We start from the raw sequence: 21103 nt of genomic DNA, 5'->3' as shown, positions 1-21103 counted from the left end.
ATACGTCGGCCATTTGAGTGACCAAAATGAGGTGAAATTACAAATTACATTACATTTCCTAAATGCAGAAAGCTGACACACAGGAAAATACTACAAGGTATATACATATAAACAAAAATAGTATGTCATTCTTTTTTATTGCAGATATTGATCACAATAAAGCATTTGGACAACATGATTCAAATTTTTTTTTTTTTTTTAAACGATTGGTGCATGTGCAAAACAGGTCAATAAATCACAATTTATAAAATTATTAGAAAAATATTAACGAAGGTTGAGCATAGGAGTAATGTGCTATTAGACAACAGAACTTAAGGGAGCCTCGCCAAACTTTAACCCGACATTACGAGACCCTCGGCGGCATTCAAACGGGCTTTCTTCCACTGTCCTCGGTAATTCCAGCACCAGCGTATCTAAAAGTTGTTGCAGTTAAAAAGCTCGTAGTTGGATCTCTGGATCAAGCTGACGGTCCGCCGCGAGGCGAGCCACCGTCTGTCCCAGCCCCTGCCTCTCGGCCGCCCCCAAGAGTCGAGCCTTCATCAAAGTATAATGCACGTCGTCTCGATATATGTCCATCAACGAACAAGTTAAGTTGTATTCCCTTGCCTAACAGCATTTTCCACAACGTTCCACAGCGTTGTAAACAAACGGACAAAAAAACACTTGCATTTATGGGTTTACATAATTGTGCAGCAAATAATATTAAAGATCATCATTATTACAATCATCATTGTAATAACAATATCAAAGCAACAAGTTGTTTTATGCACAAGATTTAGCTAGAATAGCTTTACTATTTTTGAGCACCGGAAACATGAAAATGCAGGGATTGGAAGAACATACCTTCCATAACACAGCAGCAACACAGCTACAAAAACACCCGGTCTTTGTGGTGGCACGAGCTTGGTTTCACATCTGCCTTCATGAACATGTTGTCCTCCTCTGTCGTGATGGTGACAGATAGATGCAGTATTTCCGGCCTTTTATTTCCGGCACTTGCGGTATTTTTGATGAGTTATGTTACTCCAACTCCACTGTTGTTTTGGATGGAGAAATTCTAAAACGGAAGTTGCTTGCAGACATAAGGAAGTAAAGTGGAAGTACCATATTTTCCGTACTATAAGGCGCACCTTAAATGAATGACATATTTTAAAACTTTTTCCATATATAAGGCACGCCGCATTATAAGGCGCATAGAATAAACGCTAGAGTAGAGGCTGGGGTTATTTTATGCATCAATTAGACGGTGCTGCGCTAAAGGGAATGTCAACAAAACAGCAACACAACAGCAAGGTAAAACATGTAGTGCAAGATTAATATCATTTAGTGGAGGGGAACTTTTTTCTTTTCCACAGTCACCCTTTTTGTGTTAGATGGGTTATAATTTTTCCACTGTTTTGCAATGTATGCACTGTATTTGACCAGAGCATGTATAAAGGCCAAAAACGCCTATGACTATACCTGCTGCTTATGTCGAATTATCAAGTATAAAACTATTTATTCAATTTTTGGGGGGATTTTTTTTGTCTTTTTGGTTCCAAAATGTTGATTTATAATTGGTCAGTGGAGAAAACAACAGTTTGGACATGAAGTTCAAGGCATCCTGAAAAAAGGAACCAAACAAGGCCATTGTGAACAATTCTTTCATTGAACATGGCAAACATGGCAAGCAAGATTTTGTATATTATGATGGAGAGTGTTATTTGTGGTTTTGTTATTATAATGGTGCAATTTTGTAAGCCTGTTTTTGTTTCCAAATTTGTATAAATCTGTCCCAAAAAAAAAAAAACTGTAGCGGCTCAATATTGATTCATATATAAGGCACGCCGGATTATAAGGCGCACTGTCGGGTTTTGAGAAAATTTAAGGCTTTTAGGTGCGCCTTTTAGTGCGGAAAATACGGTACATTAAAACAATCATTATTATCTTCATTAACCCAATTGACTATTTTTTTTCAACGCATCTCTCCTGTATTTGATTTCATTTGTGCTGACAGGTCCAACTAAAAATGGCCAGTTAATAACCAGGAAAATGAATCAATCTATTTTTATATAGCAGTCAAAAACATGAAAAGTGTCTACAGCCCCTTTAACACACACCTGAACACCGTTTAAATATCGGTATTTAAACTTGTAGGCCTTATGTCTGAAAGCAATTTCCCGGGTCGACTGACACAGAGATGACGCAGACATTTACCGACTCGCGTCTTTGTATGAAAGCAGGCGTTAAATTCCCGGGTCACCGCACGAAGGCTGATGACGTAAAAATCATGGCGGGCCCATTGTCATTTCCTCTTTCTTCGCAGTAAGACGCGGTAAACAAACATCGCAATTATCAAAATGGCAAGCTGAAAATAGCTAAATTAAACTAAAAACATAACAAAATTAAATTGCTACTGGATTGTAAAGGAAGAGAGTCCATTGTCCATCTTTGGAAATGTGTGGTTTATTTTGTTGCCGATGCCCACCAAAAATGACGTAATGTCCGGGTTATAAAATCCTGCCGAGTCGGCAGCACTGGATGAGTCTGTGAAAGTGTCCAACCCGCGTTATACACGGGCAATGTTGTTAATAATGACGTTAGAGTATAACGGCGTTACTGATGGCATTTTTTATTTCAGTAGTGAGTAATCTAATTACTTTTCTCATCTTTGCAACGCCGTTACCATTACTGAGGATGTAAAGACGTGCATTATTATGCGTTACTACGTTGGTAGAATGACGCGAGAAAAGTCTGAGGAAGACGGAGAGAGAAGAGCGGGAGTGGGAAGGAAGGAAGGAAGGAAGTTGTGACGCCGTTGCAAATGTGATGCTGGGCTAGGTGGCTCTAATAATACCTAACTGTAGGAGAGCCCACATGATGCTATGCTAGATATCACATGTATATAGAACTAGATGCGAAATGACAGACTCAGCGGCGTCAGCAAATGTATAGAGAAGTAAATGCGAGCGTTAGTAGTAAACAGCCGCCATCTTAAAGCAGTAGACTTCTCAGGAGAAAATCGTGACTCCGCTGACGTCATCCACCTGTTGGATGGTTATAGAGCCCTATAATGGTTGGCGTGGCTAACCGGCAGATTAAAACACTAATTTCTCGTCATCTGCGCTTTGCTAAATTGTTGTATATAGTCTATTCGTCTCAAAATATGATTCTAATTCACATAATAATCCTATTTAAGAAATTTTCTCTCCTGTCGTACGCACTTTAAAGTATTGTGCATAGAAAACTTGATTTCACAGTGGACCCTAAATGGTGGACCTTAACAAAGTGGACCCTAACCCAACCTTCAAGGGTTGATGACTTGATGACAATTGACATTCTGCTTGAAAATGTTGCATTTCAATCTAAAATGGCTGTTCTCGTTAATATAGTTCACAGGTCCTCACTGGTAATGTGGCGCATGCATGCCACTGCCTTTTATTGTCGAACAGTCAACTGTTATAAAGTTTGTCTTGTTTGCTTATTTTATTGCACTGCCTGTTGCCATGATAACATGTATGCCTGTCCGTATGTGATATTTTATCTTTATAGTAGCTATCCGGCCACATTGGTCACACACATCCTGTGTGCCAAATTGCAACAAGCTGCATGAACTAATACATAAATTTAAACACAACTTTGCTTGTAACTCATTCACTGACATTGGATGATACAGAGCCATTGACGGTGATTGACCTCCAATCCATTTAGCCTGGAGGGGATTGGCAGCAATCGATCGCTGCCAACCCTCCCACTCAAAATGGATTGGAGGTCTTTCACCGTCAATGACGGCCAATCAATTAATTTATGGAAAAACATTAAAGCAGTGACAACAACAGAGATTCTGTTGATCTGTGTGCTTAGTTTCACTGTTGTAAATAATATGTCAAAGTTACATTGTATGGTTAATGTAAAAGCAGTTCATTTTTTAGAGCAGATCTGGTTTGTCTGTTAATTGCAGCCAATGAGACAATTGAAAAATAAAATGATTATAGTAGGGGTGTGACAAAATATCAAAATGGTGACATATCGTGATACTTTGTATTCCAAAAGTTTATCGATATGCTCCAGCCAAGAATCGAGATATCATTTTAAAAAGGTGTCAATGTCAAAAAAAAAATAAAAATAAAAATGAACTAACACAGATATCATTTTAAAAAGGTGTCAACGTAAAAAAAAAAAAAAAAAAAAAAAATGAACTAACAAGTTGCTACCTAAATCTTCCACCATAATAGTGTCTCAGTTAACTCTAAGGCTACATTGACGGTGCTCGACGGCCAATCCATTTAGACTCGGAATGTTCGTTTATTCGAAACCAAAGCAGTCACAGTCAATCTGTCCGATTTTCAGGGCATTTATAGGTCACTTGTTGTTCATTTTAGGGCATTTATAGGTCATTTTCTGTGGAGTTTGAGTCATTGCCTATTCATTTGGGTGATTCCCAGGTCATTTCCTGTTCTGTAACTCAAAATAAACAGGAAGAGACCCATAAAATACCCCAAAATCAACAGAAAGTAACTGAAAATAAACAGGTAAATGACCTTAAATGGGCCAAAATTATTGCCTGACATTGGCTGCCACTAGACGTTCGAATGAACATTCGTTCATTCGCTGCCATCCCTCCCACTTCAAATGGATTTGACGTCTACTAGTGATAAACTCATTCCAATTCACAGCAGAAGCTTGTTTTTTCTGTTTATTAGTTGTTTGTAGAATATCCTTGAATGAATTGCTGACCAATGTATCAATAATCGTTGTATCGCCATATCGTCAGAGCATCGTTATCGTGGGCTTTGTATCGCAAATCGTATCGTATCGTGAGGTTCCAAGAGGTTCCCACTCCTCAATTATAGTGTGTTAAGCAGTGTTTCAAAGAGAGTAAAGACTGTTGAAAAGAATGTTAAAAAATATAAAATATTGTTTCTAATCACCTGAATCCATTTTGAATTTTTAATGAACATTTTTATAATGGTCCTAAATCAGGTGTACTTACAGCTGCTTGGGCGGCTGTGGAACAGTTGGTGGCTTGAGTTGTACTGGGACCGAAAGGTCAGAAGTTCAATTCTGACCCTATGACTGTCAAAGTACCCTTGGGCAAGGCACTGAACTCTAACTTGCCCCCAGTAGGTTGGCAGCGTCTTGCATGGCAGCAGTACCATTGCTGTGTGAATGTATGAGCGCTAATGTAAAGCGCTTTGAGCATTGTAACAATGTAGATAAATGAGCTATATAAGTACTCTCCATTTACCATTTGTCAGGGTCAAAACATACTTCAAGCAGGATATTGAGCCAATGTTGGAAACTAGAAGATGTCATTTTGCTGGTTGGCTTGGCTGCCACACACGTTTATTCTGGCTTCATTTGTCTTTGGTCAACAGCTGAGCTTTCACCGCAGGGTGCCTTTCAAACATTCAGAAAAGTATTCCGGACGAGACCCCCCTGCACTCCAGTGGCTCCTAAACAACCCATTCAGATGTAATGAGAACCATTACTCGACCAATCCGTCCCTCGTTAGTGCATAACACCTCACTGCATTGTCTCTATTAATGTGCGAAGCTGAGAAGGCCGCTGGTAACGGGAGGTGGGCAGTGGGGTGATGTGTGTGGGGGTCTCTTTGAAACACATGGTCGCATACCATCTCTTTGCCATGATCAACCCGGTAACAAAAGGGCTCAACGGAGCAGGAGAGTGACCGGCATGACCTCGGGGGTCAGCTGAGAATAAAAAGGCTCTGAGCTCCCACCTCCGACACATACAGAAGCAGTCATGGGAATATGGGAAGAGGTGGAATGGCGAGCTGGAAGAAAGAAAGTGGTTGTGGTTGGAATTCGGGGTCATGCCTTCTTCTCCACATTCCTTCTCATCCTCCTGACAATAAAGTGTGTCAGCACTGATACAACAGCTTCCATTCTGAACACCTCACACGCATTAAATTTCCCTTGAGCCTCCACTCATTGAACTCTTGACAACCACGTGAGGGAATATATTTAACCGTCACATGCGACGCCATCGATTTGTGGTGCAAATGTGAAAATGCAGCTGTAATCAACCACAACAAAACCTTCATTCTCCAATTGGTATGCGCTCATCTTCAAAATAGTGACCTGTACTCAACAGCGGAGAAAGAGGCAGCCATTTGATTGATCAAATTGTTACTTGTGTGCTACAATGGGAATGGAATGTATAACTGAGGCGGTAGTTTACTTTGTGGTCTGCACACTTGCATGACAGAACTATCAGCTTAAAACGCACCACTGAAGGAAACAAAACTCTTCAGGTTTGCAGTTGCTCCGTCCTGTTCATCCATAAATCTTTGGCAGCCAATGACGCCGACAGACGTCCAATCCATTTTGACTGGAGGGGTTGGCAGTGATCATTAGCTGCCAGAACCTTCCAGTCAAAATGGATTTCTCCATCGTTGTCACTGGTAGCCAGAGTCAAAATGTGACATTCATGCTGCCTTGTCATTCCTGTTCCCCCTCATGGACACACATCTATCACCCCGATGCCTACTGTTGTAATAAATCAAAGCAGTCTTAAATCTAAAATGTCTTGCATTTTATTTTTTGGAACAAATGTTTTTGGCAGAAAAATCTGTGAGTCTTTTAAAGCATACATCAAACTTACAAAACCGGTTGCAAAATGAATGATTTGTCAGCTGTCAAGAAAAGTCTGCATGCAGTAAAAACAGGCGAAAAAACCCAACTACTTCACTTTGAACTTGATGCCTGACGCATTTAAAATAAATAAATAACTTAAAAGTTCTATACAGCTGTGGAACATTGGCAGCTGGCAAGCAGCCTTTGGTCGCTTTATGCTTTTGAGACAATCAGTCTTGAGATTAGGTGATGTCACAGTTTGCTCTCCTCCTCCTCTAGTGGCCTGTTCAAGCCTGGGATGAACTTGAGGAAGTGCCTCCGGAAGCTTCTGTGTTTCCTCTGTAGCGAGCTGAAGACTGGCAGCTTGTCGACAGCCGCGGGCCCCTGTGAGGGCCCCCTCGTGTAGCTGCGAGTGCTGGCGCTACGTGTTAGCTGCGTCTTGGCCGAGGCAAACAGCTCGCTGGCGGGCCGCAGGCGCTGTTTTCTCACTGGCGACGGTTGTTTACACCGTTTACCCTCGCCTGTGTCCGAGTCGCCCGCGTGGTACAGGCACGTCTGGTAGAGCGGGTCGTCCTCGGTGGCCGTGCTGAGGATGCTGGCGCTACTGCTGGCACTTCCGGTGCAGTGGAGGGCGCGGGGAGCGGCGGGGCTAGGTGCTCCCAGGCTGCCGTACACGCCTGCCGACTCTAGGGACTCGTACACGGATGCGTCGCTCATCACTATACCTGTAGTACACATGACATGCTGTTAGCTGCAACTTCTTGAATACTAGGATCTAAATCAGGGGTGTCCAAAGTTTTTGCAAAGGGGGCCAGATTTGGTGTGGTATAAATGTGGAAGGCCGACCTTCGCTGACGTCCTTTACATAGAACAATATATTTAAGCAAATTTTAGCAAGCCGTTCTGTGTGTCACATTTGCTTTACTATAGGGCTGCAGCTATCGAATATTTTAGTAGTCGATTAAGACTAGTTTGTTCGAATAATCGAGGAATCGGATAAGGAACATGAAAAATTAAAACACCTGAGCTGAGCCTCAAACGATACGGTATAATTAAAAAAAAAAATGAGGATCTGTGTACAACAAAAGAACAATTGGCTAACTTGGATAGAAAAGGTCTGCTAGCTTAAATGCTATAAAATGCTAAAGTTTTTTTTTTCTTTTTTTTCAATGCTCTTAACAAGTGGTTCAGACACATATTCCCACAAAAAAAAAAAAAAAAAAAAAAACGGCTAAATATACCTACAAACTAAATTAAGAATGCATTAAAAAAACATTCACTCAAACAAAAACTTAGCTTATGTTGGTCTTAACAGGGAGCAGTTGGATTCAGCCACGTGAAAAGTGGCAGACCAGAGGGCATTGTATCGACCCTCATCAGTAAAATTAAATGCAAACACTTTTAAAATCAACCATTACAATGCCATTTAAATTAAACGAATACTCGAAGCCACAAAATTTAGTTAAAATAGTTTTTTCTAATCGAATACTCGAGTTAATCGTTGCAGCACTACTTTTTTTCCCCTTTTTTAATAATTTCAACAATTTTGCAACTAGCCTTTTTGGCGTTCTCTTTCAACTCTGGGGCTCTTGTGAAATACTGCTGCTGTGGAATTAAACTAGCTTCAAGTTGCTTCAATTTCTCGCTACGTATCTACCCTGTAATCTTGTCGTACATGTCAGCGTGTCTTGTTTGGTAATATCGCCTCATACTGAACTCTTTAAAAACAGCGACTGTCTCTTTGCAAATGAGGCAGACACAGTCGTTGCGTATTTTAGTGACGAAATAGTCCAGTTTCCACCTACCCTTGAAGCGCCAGCCGTTGCAGTCAACTTTTTTGTTGTTGTTGATTGTCGCCATTTTAGAAAATTGGGAGTAAAGGGTCACTTGTGGTAATGTTGTTTTGAGTGCTGCTCCCTTTTAGTGGGTAAATGAGGAGCAGCATTTAGTGTGTAAGCTACTTCATATGCTTGTAGTAGTACTGCTGACCAATTTATTAATAAGTCTGTGTGCGGGCCAGACGTTATTGATTTTATGACAGAGGATGGGGGCCGGATGAAATCTGACCACGGGCCGCATTTGGCCCCCGGGCCGGACTTTGGACATGTCTGATCTAAGTTGTCTTTGAGAGGTTATGAAACTGTACATTAGGTTCGGCATGGATATTATTTTATGTGTCATGTATACAAAAATGCATTTAGGTTAGATGAATAGGGTTCAGGTTCATTGATAAGCAAATCTGCGGTAGAAGTCTAATCATGCAGCTCTTTTCATCATTCAGCAGTGAATATAAATTTGTTTGTCACTAGTGGTCGACCAATCCCTTTGAACTGGGAGGGTTGGCTGCCATCCCTCCTAATTCTAATGGATTGGACATCTATCGCCATCAAAAGCAGCCAAATTGCTTACAAAGGTTGCATCGGAAGACTAAAATGGTCTTTGATGTTTACAAATATAAAAGTGTTAAGACAGGCAAGAGAGACATGGTGAAAGGATGTGACGTACCGTGGACAAGCCTCTGTTCCTGCACCATTAACGAGCGATATTCATCCCACTTCTCATGGAGGGTTTGCTGCAAAGGAGCAACAAGTCAATCACAAATAGAAACCAGAATAGACAACTACCAGTATAAAATGGAAACAGGGGATGTCAGCAATTACAAATTCTGTCTCACATGTTTCTCTGTCTTTTTTTTGTGTGTGCCATTTTTATATGATTAATATATAACAATATTTTTACTTTAAAATTACCGTATTTTTGGTACTAGATGCTGCTACTTTTTCTCTCCGTGCCCTGTGGCTTTTAATTGAAACAGCTTATTTATTATGCCTGTTTTACAAATGAGATTCATATTTTCTAGTTAATATGAAATTGCGTCCATTTTATTTCGCTTTGTGATAACGCTGCCACTTAACAAAAAGTTCCAAGTCACTGACTACGGCAAGTGTTCCATTATGACAAAACATGAGTTCCCTCGGGTATCAGTGTGTATATTGTTCTCCAAACACACCCTTAGCTCGCTCATTTTGTGAGAAAACAAGTTAATTTCAGGTACATGCTGACTTGTCAAGAGAAGACCCTTTCTGCAACTAGATAATAACCATTTAGGTCTAACCATGGATGATTTAAACATTTTTAAAGAATATTGCCATGGCTCTCGGCTGCACCACTAGCACAGTCGAAGCTTCCCAGTGAGGATTTTATTGATGAATAGGAGTTCATCCAATGCTCTATGCTGCAAAAAAAGAAGAATTTTCAAAGGATGGATATCCACTGTTTGCTATGACAAGAAGACGCTACGCTAGCTCCGGCACCGATTAGCTGTTTTCAACCAGCACTCAGATATTTGATCCCGTTACAGAAGAACAGATTAAGGGTAACCCTGGCTGACATTTTTTTTTTAGTTTATTTGTATGTGTGTTTTTATTAAAGGGTCAGACTACCTTAGAGAGCACGAGTCAGACATGTGGTGTCTGATTCCCCTGAGTTACACTGCATATGAATGAGGACAGCGCAACTTGGCATGTTTCATTGGTTAATAAAGATATTTTTGATAATTATTTCTATGTAACATCTCTCTCTCTGTAAAAATCCCGTATTAAAACAGGAACATAAGCGGCTTATAGTCAGGTGTGGCGTACATCTACCTGGGCTGGCAGTGAATGAGTTAATGTCACAGCAGTGTGGTTCTGACTTGCTTTGGTATATGATATTCCTTAAAATAATGTGTTACTAATTGGCGCAACAGTTCCACACTGGCTGGACTGTTCTTTTCTAACATGCACATTCGCCATTGACCATTAAGTGCATCTAATGCAATAGGTTGGTGGTTAATCTGTAAAAAGTTGGATTAGTACATGAGAATGCTGCCGGCTGGTGGGATTAGCGGCACAGCTGCCGTGGTCTTTTAGGAGGTAAAGTGGCGCTGCTCGGCCACTTGACGGGAAGCTACCCCAACAGCTCACATGCAAGAATGTAAAGGAGTGTGCTGGAGAAAACACTGGAGCAACAGGTGTGAGCGACAGGTGTGGATGGGGGTTTGAACCCCGGAACATTTGTGTGTGTGAACGCTGTCTGGCAATTTAAGATTTAACTCACCTTCAGATACTGCAGTCGCGCCTCCAGCTCAGCTTTCCGGATAGAATCGCTATAAATCGTCTCCATCCTTGAAAGGAAAAAAAGCAACAAGATTTAAAAGGCGAAAACAAGAAGTGGTTACACCACCCGCCCTACAAAAAAAATAAGATCTACGAGGGTGGGAAAGAACCATTCAAGCATATGAAAGGCGCTTTTCAAAAGGTTGAAACAGAGTAGGCACAGGGGCCATTAGGAAGTGGAACTAACACATACATGCTGTGTGTGTTTATGTGCCTGCATGCTCTTTCAACTCTCCAAGGTCTGTTGTATAACTCGTTGATGAGAGTCTATAAAATGTTCTGCTGCCTTGGGGTTGTGTTGTGGTTCACCTCGCCTCCTGCTAGAGAAGCTTTTTGGACTAGTGCCGCTAATTGTCCATGTGATCTTTTACAAGCAATAGTCACGTATAACTGCCAATGATAATAAGTATTATAAATGATTATAAATTATGAATGATAAGAATATAAGTGCTTAACATTTTTGTACCTGAGTGTGTTTCCACACGCTTTGATGAGCTGGACAATCTCCTTGTGGCGAAATCCTTCTACAAGGCTCTCGTTGACACTTGCGATGGTCTCGCCTGTGACAGCACACACGTTTTGTTCGGCAGTCATTCGATGTGAATCAAAAATGCTTTTACACGCGAAGACAAGGCAGACAGATCTCTGAGGGGAAGTGCGAGGTTTTTTCCCCATCCCCACAGCACATTTTCAACCTTAGTTTCATTTAGTATGTTCACATGATGAGGATACAACAAAGCATCAGAAGAATTTAGGAAGTGAAATCAAGTGACTGAAAGAAGGAAGTAGGCGGTGAGTGACGTGCTTGGAAAAATTGTAGTTACTACTTTTAGCTCATCTGACAAAAAGAGTGGAAGGTACTAGTAGTGAGGGACAATAACAATTCTCTAAAAACCATTTACAATATAAATATTGAAAATTTCTGTAGCTGAGGCCTTTTCTGGGTTTATTTTTGTGTGGTCTTATCTTAATAACTAAAATCTTAAGAAGAGTGAATTAGGCTGTTGTCAATGAGCACCTGTTTCTGGCCTCTACTGTTCCAGTTTTGGTGTACAAACAAATCAGAATCGCAGTCTGGTTTCATATCACAGCTCTGGCCTCTTTGGAGTTCAAGGGGCATTAGACCAAGATAGAAAATTATCAAAATATCACACCAAAAAATACATGAACAATTTATTCAAACCCCTGGCACACTTACACAGAAGGAAATGCTTATTAATCTAATTAGATTTAGCTGAATCCTGATGGGACATTATTGTTTGCCATGGCAACAGGAACACTATACTGTATATTTTTTCAATAAGCAATACAAATGTTTGTTTTGAGTTGTATCTACCTACCAAATATTTACAAGTACGACAGTTTACAGCAGGGGTAGGCATTTTTGTGGTAGCCAAACACCAGTATGCATCTGGTGACTATGGTAACCACACACAATATAATAAAAACTTTTCACGCACAAATTACGATAAACTAAATCAGGATTCTTTCCTCAAGTATTTTTAGAACTGTATAGGTATGATCAGAAATAATAACCCAGCTGTCCATTGTAGAGAACCATATGTCTGAAGATCTTAAAATGCATACATAGCCTTGTATTGTTGGGCTCACGAGCAAAATGCCCATATAAGGTTTGATGGGTTTTTAATAAATTGTTCATGAAAATTATTGTTATATTTTTGTCATTTTAAACACTTAAAACCTACATGGTCTTCCTGTGGTTTCCTCTCAATTTGCAGAACTTGGATTAATTGAGGACTAAATGTGATTTGGATTGTGTAATTGACTGGCAACCAATCTTGGTTGCAACCCGTGACGATACGCTCCAGCTCACAACAGACCCTGAACAGGTACAGTTTTACAAAATGGGCGGTTGGCATTTAAACTTACCAACTTTAAGACCAGCAAGCTGGGCCGGGCTGTCGTCATGCACCTTGCACACGAATGTGCACATCTCCACCGTGTTTTGGTCCTGATGATGCAAGCCGTAAGTCTGAAAGAGACAGAAGATCTTCAATCACTTTGTAGACCAGAGAAAAAAAAATACTTCCTCTTTCCTAGACCTTACACCACAGGATTGATGTCACTGCACTAGAAATGTCGACGCCGCGTGACACAGCGCTGATAAAGTGACCGCAGGATGACGAGCTGAGGAAGCCGCTGCGGTCCGCAGACCATATGGCTCAAGATACACCGACGAAGCGTTAACACGCAACCATAACATTTGCTGCACTCGTCTGATTGGTCGGATAAACTATACAAAACAGATGTCGCTCAAACGAGTGTAGACCTCCGCCAAGGCCAAATATTGCTAAACTGTTTGAATGATATTGGGTGCGCGCGGCTTGATATGGCACATGGCCACAGGGAAAGCAGACTTTCATCGCAAAAACTGAAAATGATTTAAGCATGCCAGAAAAACCTGTTAAAGGCTTAGAACTATACCAAAATGACTACAAGGGAATGTGTACTTTTTGTGCTCTTGTGATCCAACTAAGTGTATGCTTGCATGACAACGGTTCCATTTTTCTTTGCGTTTTTGAAAAGTTCTTTCTAGGACAAAGAAGAAAGAATAAATCCCTACTCAGTTGAGAGTGGGGACCCGTAGAGCTCTGACAGAATCTTCTACAGATGTGTCTGTGGTCCATGTGGTTTAGACGTTTGGCCAACACGTCCATCCAAATGGCTTACATTCAACAAGAAAATAATTGGAGGAGTCGCGTCTGTCTACCTTAACCATCAGCAAGTTATACACTCACTTAAATGAGACAAAGCGTGTAGTGTTTATCGTGTACGGTTGCATACTAATGCTATTAAACAAATTCCCTCACAGGGCTAATTAAATAAATCATGCTATCTGTCCATCAATTCAATCAAGCTGGAATTTTGTTGCTTTTATGTAAAACCTCAATCGCTAAAATAACATTTTTTTGCCATGACAACAGCCGCTGCGACTTCCTCATGCGTGGCATTTTGCGCCGGTCAGCAGAGTCAAGGCAGACTTCCTCTTGTTACAAAAAACCACGAGCAACCAGGTCCGGCTGATAAAAATGTGCTCGAACGCCAACGCGTATATCAGTAGACCTCATGAGATGAGCGGTAAGTCAACATGTGAAGCAAGCAATTCGGCAGTCCAACTGAGCCTCACGAGTTCTCTTCCTCCAGACTACGGAAGGAGGTCGGATGTAGGATGGGTGGAGAGCATCCAAACCAACATTATGATTGATGTCCATTTGTGTCATCCTAACGCGCAACTTGATCCTATATCTGTATGCGCGAATTCCATATTAAAGAGGGCAAACACAAAGAGACACCAAATGACCTTACCTGAATCTCAAAACCAAACGTTTGCTCATCCGCCTTCTCTAGCACCACCAGCTTCCTGAAGAACATAAAAGGAAAGTGACATTTATCAGAATTTGTCAACAGAGAGAGAAAAAAAGTTGAGATGTTTAATACCTCATTTCTACCAAATTGTACATTTCACATTGATAAATTCTGATTATTTAAATTATTAAAAAACCTATAGTGTTGAGCATTGCATTTTTTTTTCAAATCCTAACCAAAGTGGACAAGTTCCTACCTTTGAGGTTCTTGAGGTGATTGAATTTGTGGCTTCCATTTCTGTGAGCCGCCAGCCTGCAAAAGAGAAAAGTGCGTCAGTGCGTCACCTTACTCATGAGGGTTTCCCTGGGCCTTTCCTGGCCACACCCACACAGCGTGAACCAGTCTGTCGGGCCAGTGCACATGTGCGCCGTGCGTGCGTATTTTTAGTCATCGAAAGTGTATACTGAAACTAGAAATGTGCGTCAAGCAGCAGCTTGTTTACTCCAAGGAACCCAGAGCCACCAAACACCTTTCTACACTAACCCAGAGCCACCCAACACCTTTCTACACTTTAAGAAGAAAGGTGGGGTCTTTCCATATTGACGTTGAGCTCAGGACAAGCTGGGGTCAAAACCACAGCCCACCAAAATAAATACGGACTACATCAGTCCACAAGGCTTCGCTTCTTAGCTCTGTTCCAACTCGATCCTTTACTGATGAAAGGCCGCTTTGTGCCAGCTCGTAAACTGTTGCTTTCTTTAAGTCTCCACACATACAGAATTGTCTCGTGGACTTCTCAATGAGAGCATTTATTATTCCCCCAAAAACCCACATAGAGAAACATGTGGGACGGATGGGCCTCGCACGCTCACAATGCACTCTTGTTGCCCTCCGGTCTAGATGCTGAAGTCAACTTTCTCAGTGACCGCTGTCCAACTGGCACACAAATGACTTTTGGCTCCAAGTGCGAGAGAATGGCCAGGAAAATGTGTTACACAATGCTAAATAAAGGTTATGTCATTCTGGCCATCGGTAGACATGGCTTTGGAAAAAAAAAATGGTTTGAGCTAGATTGTTGTTGATGAGAATGCTGTCAAGAAAGTGCACACAGAAATTGCTTTGGCCTGACATTATCTCACTGGCTGCCATTGACGGCGCTAGTAAAATAAATTGGACGTGTATCGTTGTCAATGGCAGGCAAAGAGTTCAAATTAAATCACCATGATCGGAAATTTAACCAAATTTTAATTCTAAAACTAGCAGGAATGGGGTAGTAAGAGAAGACTCCAATACAGTGATGAATGGGGTAGTGAGAGAAGAATCCAATACAGTAAGTTCTTATTTGAATTGCAAATTAACTTACTGCTTCCAGTTTCTTCATGAGTTAGCCATGTTCAACGCTATTCAAAACACGACCTGGAAGATTAGTGTAGGTTTTATCATAGCTGAAATTTGACTCTTGAAATGTCGGAGGCATGACACAAAGCACTTTTATCATCTAGCAAAAGAAAACCGCATGAAAATATTGAAGAAAAAAAAACTGGAAAGCGTCTTCATTGTGAATTGTAATATTTCAGTCGTGGAAGCACACAAATATTTAGCTTGACCTGGCGGTTCTGTTTACTCCGTAATCATCAACATGACGTCATTCAATTAAATACTATATGACGCGAAGTGAATGTTTATGAAATAAAGAATAAAGTATTTGCTCTCCATTTGAAATAAGCGTTTCTGGCTCTTGAAGGCATCACAACTCTGTTATTTGACCCCACATCCTTTTGAATTTCGAATTATATCCCAAATAAGTCATTTAAAACTTCACCTATTTACCTTTCTCAAATTTCTGGGCAAAGTCCCTCCGGAGTAAGCTAGCGTCTTGTAGTTATAAACCTCGGAGGCGACGTTGTTGAGCGGCGCGGTCCGCCCGCAGCTGTCCGACTGGGACGACGGGAAATAGACGCCGTTGTCCGGGGAAGACGCCGCAGCATAGTCCGGCCCGCTTGAATCGACCATCTTTAGCCTCCGGAACGTCATGCCTCTACCAAAAAAGTTTGGTTCAAGTCCGCCAAAACTGCCTCGCCTAAAAGCGCGGTTGACTGGCGCGCGTGTGTGTGTGCTGTGCGGGCGTCGCAACGTGTTCGTGTTGTCTGTCTGCCTTATGCGAGGGGCGGGGCTTAATTTGAAAGGACGTAAATCGTGTTTGCTGACTGGCAAGTAAAAAAAACAATCCACTGGCGGAAATGAGTTTCTTTTTTTGTTGAAAATAGAAATATTTTTTAGTGGCGTGAATGGGTTTCCATGCATTTTTCGTAAAGATTAAAAAGGTAACTAAGTCTTCCTTTTAAATCATTGTTAGCCAATATGTTGATTTCTAAATCCTCAAGGACATTTATGGACATATACTAGTAAAAAGAAGTTCTTATTCGCTTAACTAACCAGCAGAGGTAGGTAGAGTAGCCAATTTTTTTTTTTTACTGAAATAATCGTTTTTCGCGGTTAATGGGGACCAGAACCCGCCGCGATAAGTGAAAAACCGCGAAGTAGAAACATTTTTTTTTTTTGGGTTCAATGTATTTATTTAGATTTAGCATGTGAAAGATATACATATTTTTTCACTTTCCCCCCCCAAAAGTATAATTAATTAAAAAACATACATACAAAGGTGTAGGTTTGCATAGGGACGATATAGGGACATAACACTACCAAGTTTTCAGGATGCTAAAATCTGTACCACCAGCTTTTAAGCAACCTTATTTACATTATATAATGACTTCAGTTATATACAGTATTTTTCGGACTAGCCTATACGTCGCACCTGAGTATAAGTCGCACAGCCAAAAAATGCACATTGAAAAGGAAAAAAAAAACATAAGTCGCACCGGAGTATAAGTCGATTTTTGGGGGGAAATTTATTGGATAGAATCCAGCACCAAGAAAATGAAAATAGTCTAATGTGATCAGTTGAGCTATCTGGTTGTGATTTTTTTCTGCTGTCACTGTCCATTTTCTCTTTGTTCTGCAAAGTTAGTATATATTAATATTGCAATATTCTTATGCCTTTAGATCATTGTGTTCCATAACTTAACTCCTTGGCTGCCATTGATGCCGATAGACATCAGATCCATTTCAACTGGAAAGGCTGGCATTGAGTGATCATGTTTGACTGCCATTGAAAGATTGCTGCCAAACTACCCTGTCAAAATGGATTGGATGTATATTGCCTTCAATTGCAGCCAATGAGACAAACTAAAAAATAAATACATCTTAAAGACCCGATCATAGTTTTAACTGATGCCAATCCTCTGAAAGTGGAACGATTTCAGGTTGGCCTTTGATTTCAAATAATTGATATCGCAAACCACGTATTGACAAGCGCTGTCAATGGCAGCAAATGAGTTAAATGGCTGATAACACGGCAGAAGTAACGTAGTAACTATACAACACTATAAAGGAGTTTACAACAGAGTTCCTTTCCTACAGCTCTAAAAAAAATAAGATGAATGAAAAACAACAGTAACAAATGGTGCAATGAGCGCACACTGTTGCTGACTTTTCATAATTGAAATGACTTAATAATTTAAAACCCAACTAATTTAAACTGCGATTTATTCACAGTTCACAACCCGCGGATTCACCAAGTCATGGGATGTTTTGAGCAGGGGCAGAACTTCCCGCCCGTCTGCCTTTGTCTTGTTCTTTGGTTCCTTCGGGCAAATCATATCACATTTTGTAATTGTTAATGATGGTCAATGATACCGATGATGATGACAATAAAATTTCATTCATTCATTCAACTTAGGGGGCTGCTGGAGGTGCCACCTCACCCGAGCCTCTGGCCATTTACATGGTGACTCTCCGAGAATACGAAAAATTTCAAATTTGCATCTGCATTTGCGTCTCCATTCGAACAATGTCGCAATTCCGCATGAAAACGATGTAGTATTCATGCCAGGCCCTAGGGGGCAGTGCAGATTTACAGGGCGACAGAGAATGATGCACTTTGACCCCACCAAGCTCCCTCAGCCCGGAAAAAAATATGCCCGCCCACTCGAAGCAATGGCATTTTTCTTTTGTTCAAAAAGGCACAAAAATTGAAACATTCAACATATTTAATTTAAAAATATTATTAAAACAGTAAATAAAAGCCGACATTCCGCCATATTTGCTGTTTTTAAATTTTTTTTTAGTAGCACCGCTGCGCACGCCCAATGTGACGTGTACGAGTGCTGACGTTAACGGCATGGTGTCGCGCCACGGGAGCCTTTGATATGCATGCAGAGGAAGCCACCCTCAATCCCCCGCAATCGGATTTTTCCACTTTGGAGGCAGGATTCAGAATTTTTCGTTTTCGCCTTCCGTCTTTGCCGACACCATATGCACGCGAGGCGAGTCCGCTACTCAGTCATTGCGTCTTTGTGTCGCAGAGTCGCCATGTAAACTGCCCCTCTAAGAGGCCGATTTTGCAGGCGTAAAGTGGGCATGGTTTGGCGAGGGGAGGGTCAAACAATAAGGTAAGATGATTCAAACGGCTATAATATAGTGTTTTAAGTGTTAAAATATTTGCTGCTTGACTCCTTCTTTACGTACCCCGCTAGAAATTTCCACTTGCACCCGCCCATGCCCCCCCACACAAACACTAGACTTGAGCGGCTGCGAATAATTGTCCACTACCAGTCCACCCCCTGTGGGATGATCCACTGAGGGGGTCCCGTTCATGCTCATCGCACCAGGGCTCTCTTCACATTTATTCCACCACTAGTTTTGAGTATATGCTGTAAAAACAATGCAAGTTTGCCTTTGTGCACAACAGTATTTAGTCTCACCTGCCACAATTTCCCCATGAATTGTCATTTTCTCTTGTTGGCCAAATTGTGCAGAAGATAGCTTCTTTATCCAGTGAAACTGTTGAAAAAATATTTTGTTTTATTCATTGCGTGTGTAATAATACACATAAACATCAGCATTACGGATTCATGGATGATTGTATTACATTATGAAGTCTATGTAATGCAGTCATCCATTAATCCATTCTTTTCAGTGCTTATCCCCATCAGGTTTGTGGGTTGACTTGGGTTTATCCCGGCTGACTGCGCAAGATGTGAGTGTTTTTTTTTTTTTTAATTTTTATTTTAGTGTTAGTTTATGAGTGCAACAAGTTCTAATTTTTCAAATTCTCTTTGAAATTTAAAAGTCATTGTACTGCATTGAAAATTGAACTTCAAGTTCATGTTTAGGGGAAACCATTCTTGCATCAAAAAATTCTTATCTATCTGAAGCTGAGTTTGAACTCATCAAGGCATAAGTAGACAAATGGAAAGCTGATCCTTACTTCTTACGTCACGTCAGGACTTTTTTGTTTGTTGAAGTTATTTCAAAAGCCTTTCTGTTCTATTTATGCCACAGTTGGGTGTGTTCTGAGGGGGTCAAAAATAGTGTGTTGTTGTTGATGTTGCCTGGTGTCATTAGTGGAATGTCTGTCTTACATACCAATTAGTCACTAGTTCGTGGCATAGCGGCTTGTTTTAGACCACTCTCTTTTTGAATGAGGCAATGATCAGAGGAGAGAAGTCAGGACATTGTTATGGAGACAAACGATAGACGAGGCCAATCCTCCTCTGTTTATAGACAGCTTTTGTTGTATGACACAAAGATGGCTATTTTTTACACCTCTTTCAAACCACCCTATTGTTGACCCTAACCCCCCCTTATCAGAGCACACCCACTGAAGCATAGAGGAATTCCACGCCTAAAAATTAGAACAGATGAAGTCTATTAAATTACAAGTGAAGTGTCTTCAACAATGTCCAGTTCACTTGAATTAAGATCCATGAATTACCATCACCTGATCACAGACTCATCCCCATTGTTTTGTGACTTTTTGCAGTTACGTCGACTATTTGGAGTTCAGATGGCACATATGAACATGTTTTTATGTTGACTTGAATGTAAATTGCTATTTTGAAGCCAGCCTCCAGTGGCAATCTCCAGTACTGCAGAGCATTTTAAAACATTTTCCAGAAATTCATCATCCTACACAAGATGTTGCTCCATGGTAGAGCAGCATAATGGTGAATGTCCAGAGATAGCAATGCACAACTTTTGATTCACAGGTGTTGGTTTTCGAAGGGGAGAAGGCAGAAGAAAAATGTACTGTATAAATGATCGGAGTACGGAAAGAATACTGTCCAAGTACCAACACAATGATCGACATTGAAATGCAGTAGCATAATAGCCTTAGGTGTTTCTAAAAAAAAAATAATCTGATATGAATCCACTTTTTTTAGGGAAATAAAAACAACTGTAAATAATGCTTCAACTAAAATGTATTGCACATGTGTTTAGACCAGTGGTTCTTAAACTTGCTAAAGGTACCGAACCCCACAGGTTTCACATGTGAATTCATTGAAATAGCCCCCCCACCACCTCACCCCCCGGTGGCCGAAAAATGTCATTGCATATAATTGACTTTCCTATATTTGAATTTAAAATTAAGACTTTGCCGTTAAATATGTTGTCTATAAAAGTAGTAAAGCAATAAAACAACAAAAAATGTTTTATAATTGGTCAAAATTATTTTTGGAACGGATCATGTGACGAGCACTTTAGAGACGGTCATTTGCTTTGCTTAGTCAAAACCACCTGAAGACAGAAGAGGCAAGATGGATATATGCATTTTTTTTTTACCTAAGCTTTCAAAAGCGACAACAACTACTGAGCGAGTACCTAGAAATGACGATATGGACCATGAAACGCCAGAGCGCACCGCCAAAATGGTGAACGGAGTTTCAGTTTGTCCCACTAAAGACGCTAATTGTACAACAGAACCACAACCGGGCGTACCATATTCAATGGAGGACGATCTTGGCTGAAAGCATAGCTGTTAGAATAGCCTGATTTAGAATTCCCCCCAAAAATGATGGGAAACGTGGTAAGGATTCATTTCACATTGGTATGAGTGAGTGGCAAAACTGGATATCTACGCGTAACGCAAAAATCGAAGAAAAATTGAGAAAAACGTGCGCGCTCACACACACATAGCTC

The 21103-nt window shown here is 40.7% G+C and overlaps 1 protein-coding gene across 1 annotated transcript; it reads right to left on the bottom strand.

Annotated features, from left to right (window-relative positions):
- Window positions 1-6536: 6536 nt before the first annotated feature.
- Window positions 6537-16245, bottom strand: tamalin (trafficking regulator and scaffold protein tamalin). The gene is made up of 8 exons (XM_057828545.1): window positions 15893-16245; window positions 14319-14374; window positions 14063-14117; window positions 12626-12728; window positions 11202-11295; window positions 10677-10743; window positions 9084-9150; window positions 6537-7303 (listed from the first exon to the last, which is right to left on the bottom strand). Exons 1-8 carry the CDS (start codon window positions 16094-16096, stop codon window positions 6831-6833), a joined length of 1119 nt encoding a protein of 372 aa, XP_057684528.1. The 5' UTR covers window positions 16097-16245; the 3' UTR covers window positions 6537-6830.
- Between the last annotated feature and the right edge of the window lie 4858 nt (window positions 16246-21103).

This window comes from Corythoichthys intestinalis, chromosome 2 (genome assembly GCF_030265065.1).
Source record: "Corythoichthys intestinalis isolate RoL2023-P3 chromosome 2, ASM3026506v1, whole genome shotgun sequence".
Classification (NCBI taxonomy): Eukaryota; Metazoa; Chordata; class Actinopteri; order Syngnathiformes; family Syngnathidae; genus Corythoichthys; species Corythoichthys intestinalis.
This window is presented reverse-complemented; position numbering and strand designations above follow the sequence as displayed.

Bases quoted from the DNA above. Each gene is read 5' to 3' on its own strand.
- tamalin (XM_057828545.1), bottom strand. From the start codon at position 16,096: ATGACGTTCCGGAGGCTAAAGATGGTCGATTCAAGCGGGCCGGACTAT. The intron at 12,729-14,062 runs GTAAGGTCATTT...TGTCTCTTTCAG, and splicing joins CGTTTGGTTTTGAGATTCAG to ACTTACGGCTTGCATCATCA. The intron at 10,744-11,201 runs GTACAAAAATGT...TTTCCTTTCAAG, and splicing joins GCGTGTGGAAACACACTCAG to GATGGAGACGATTTATAGCG.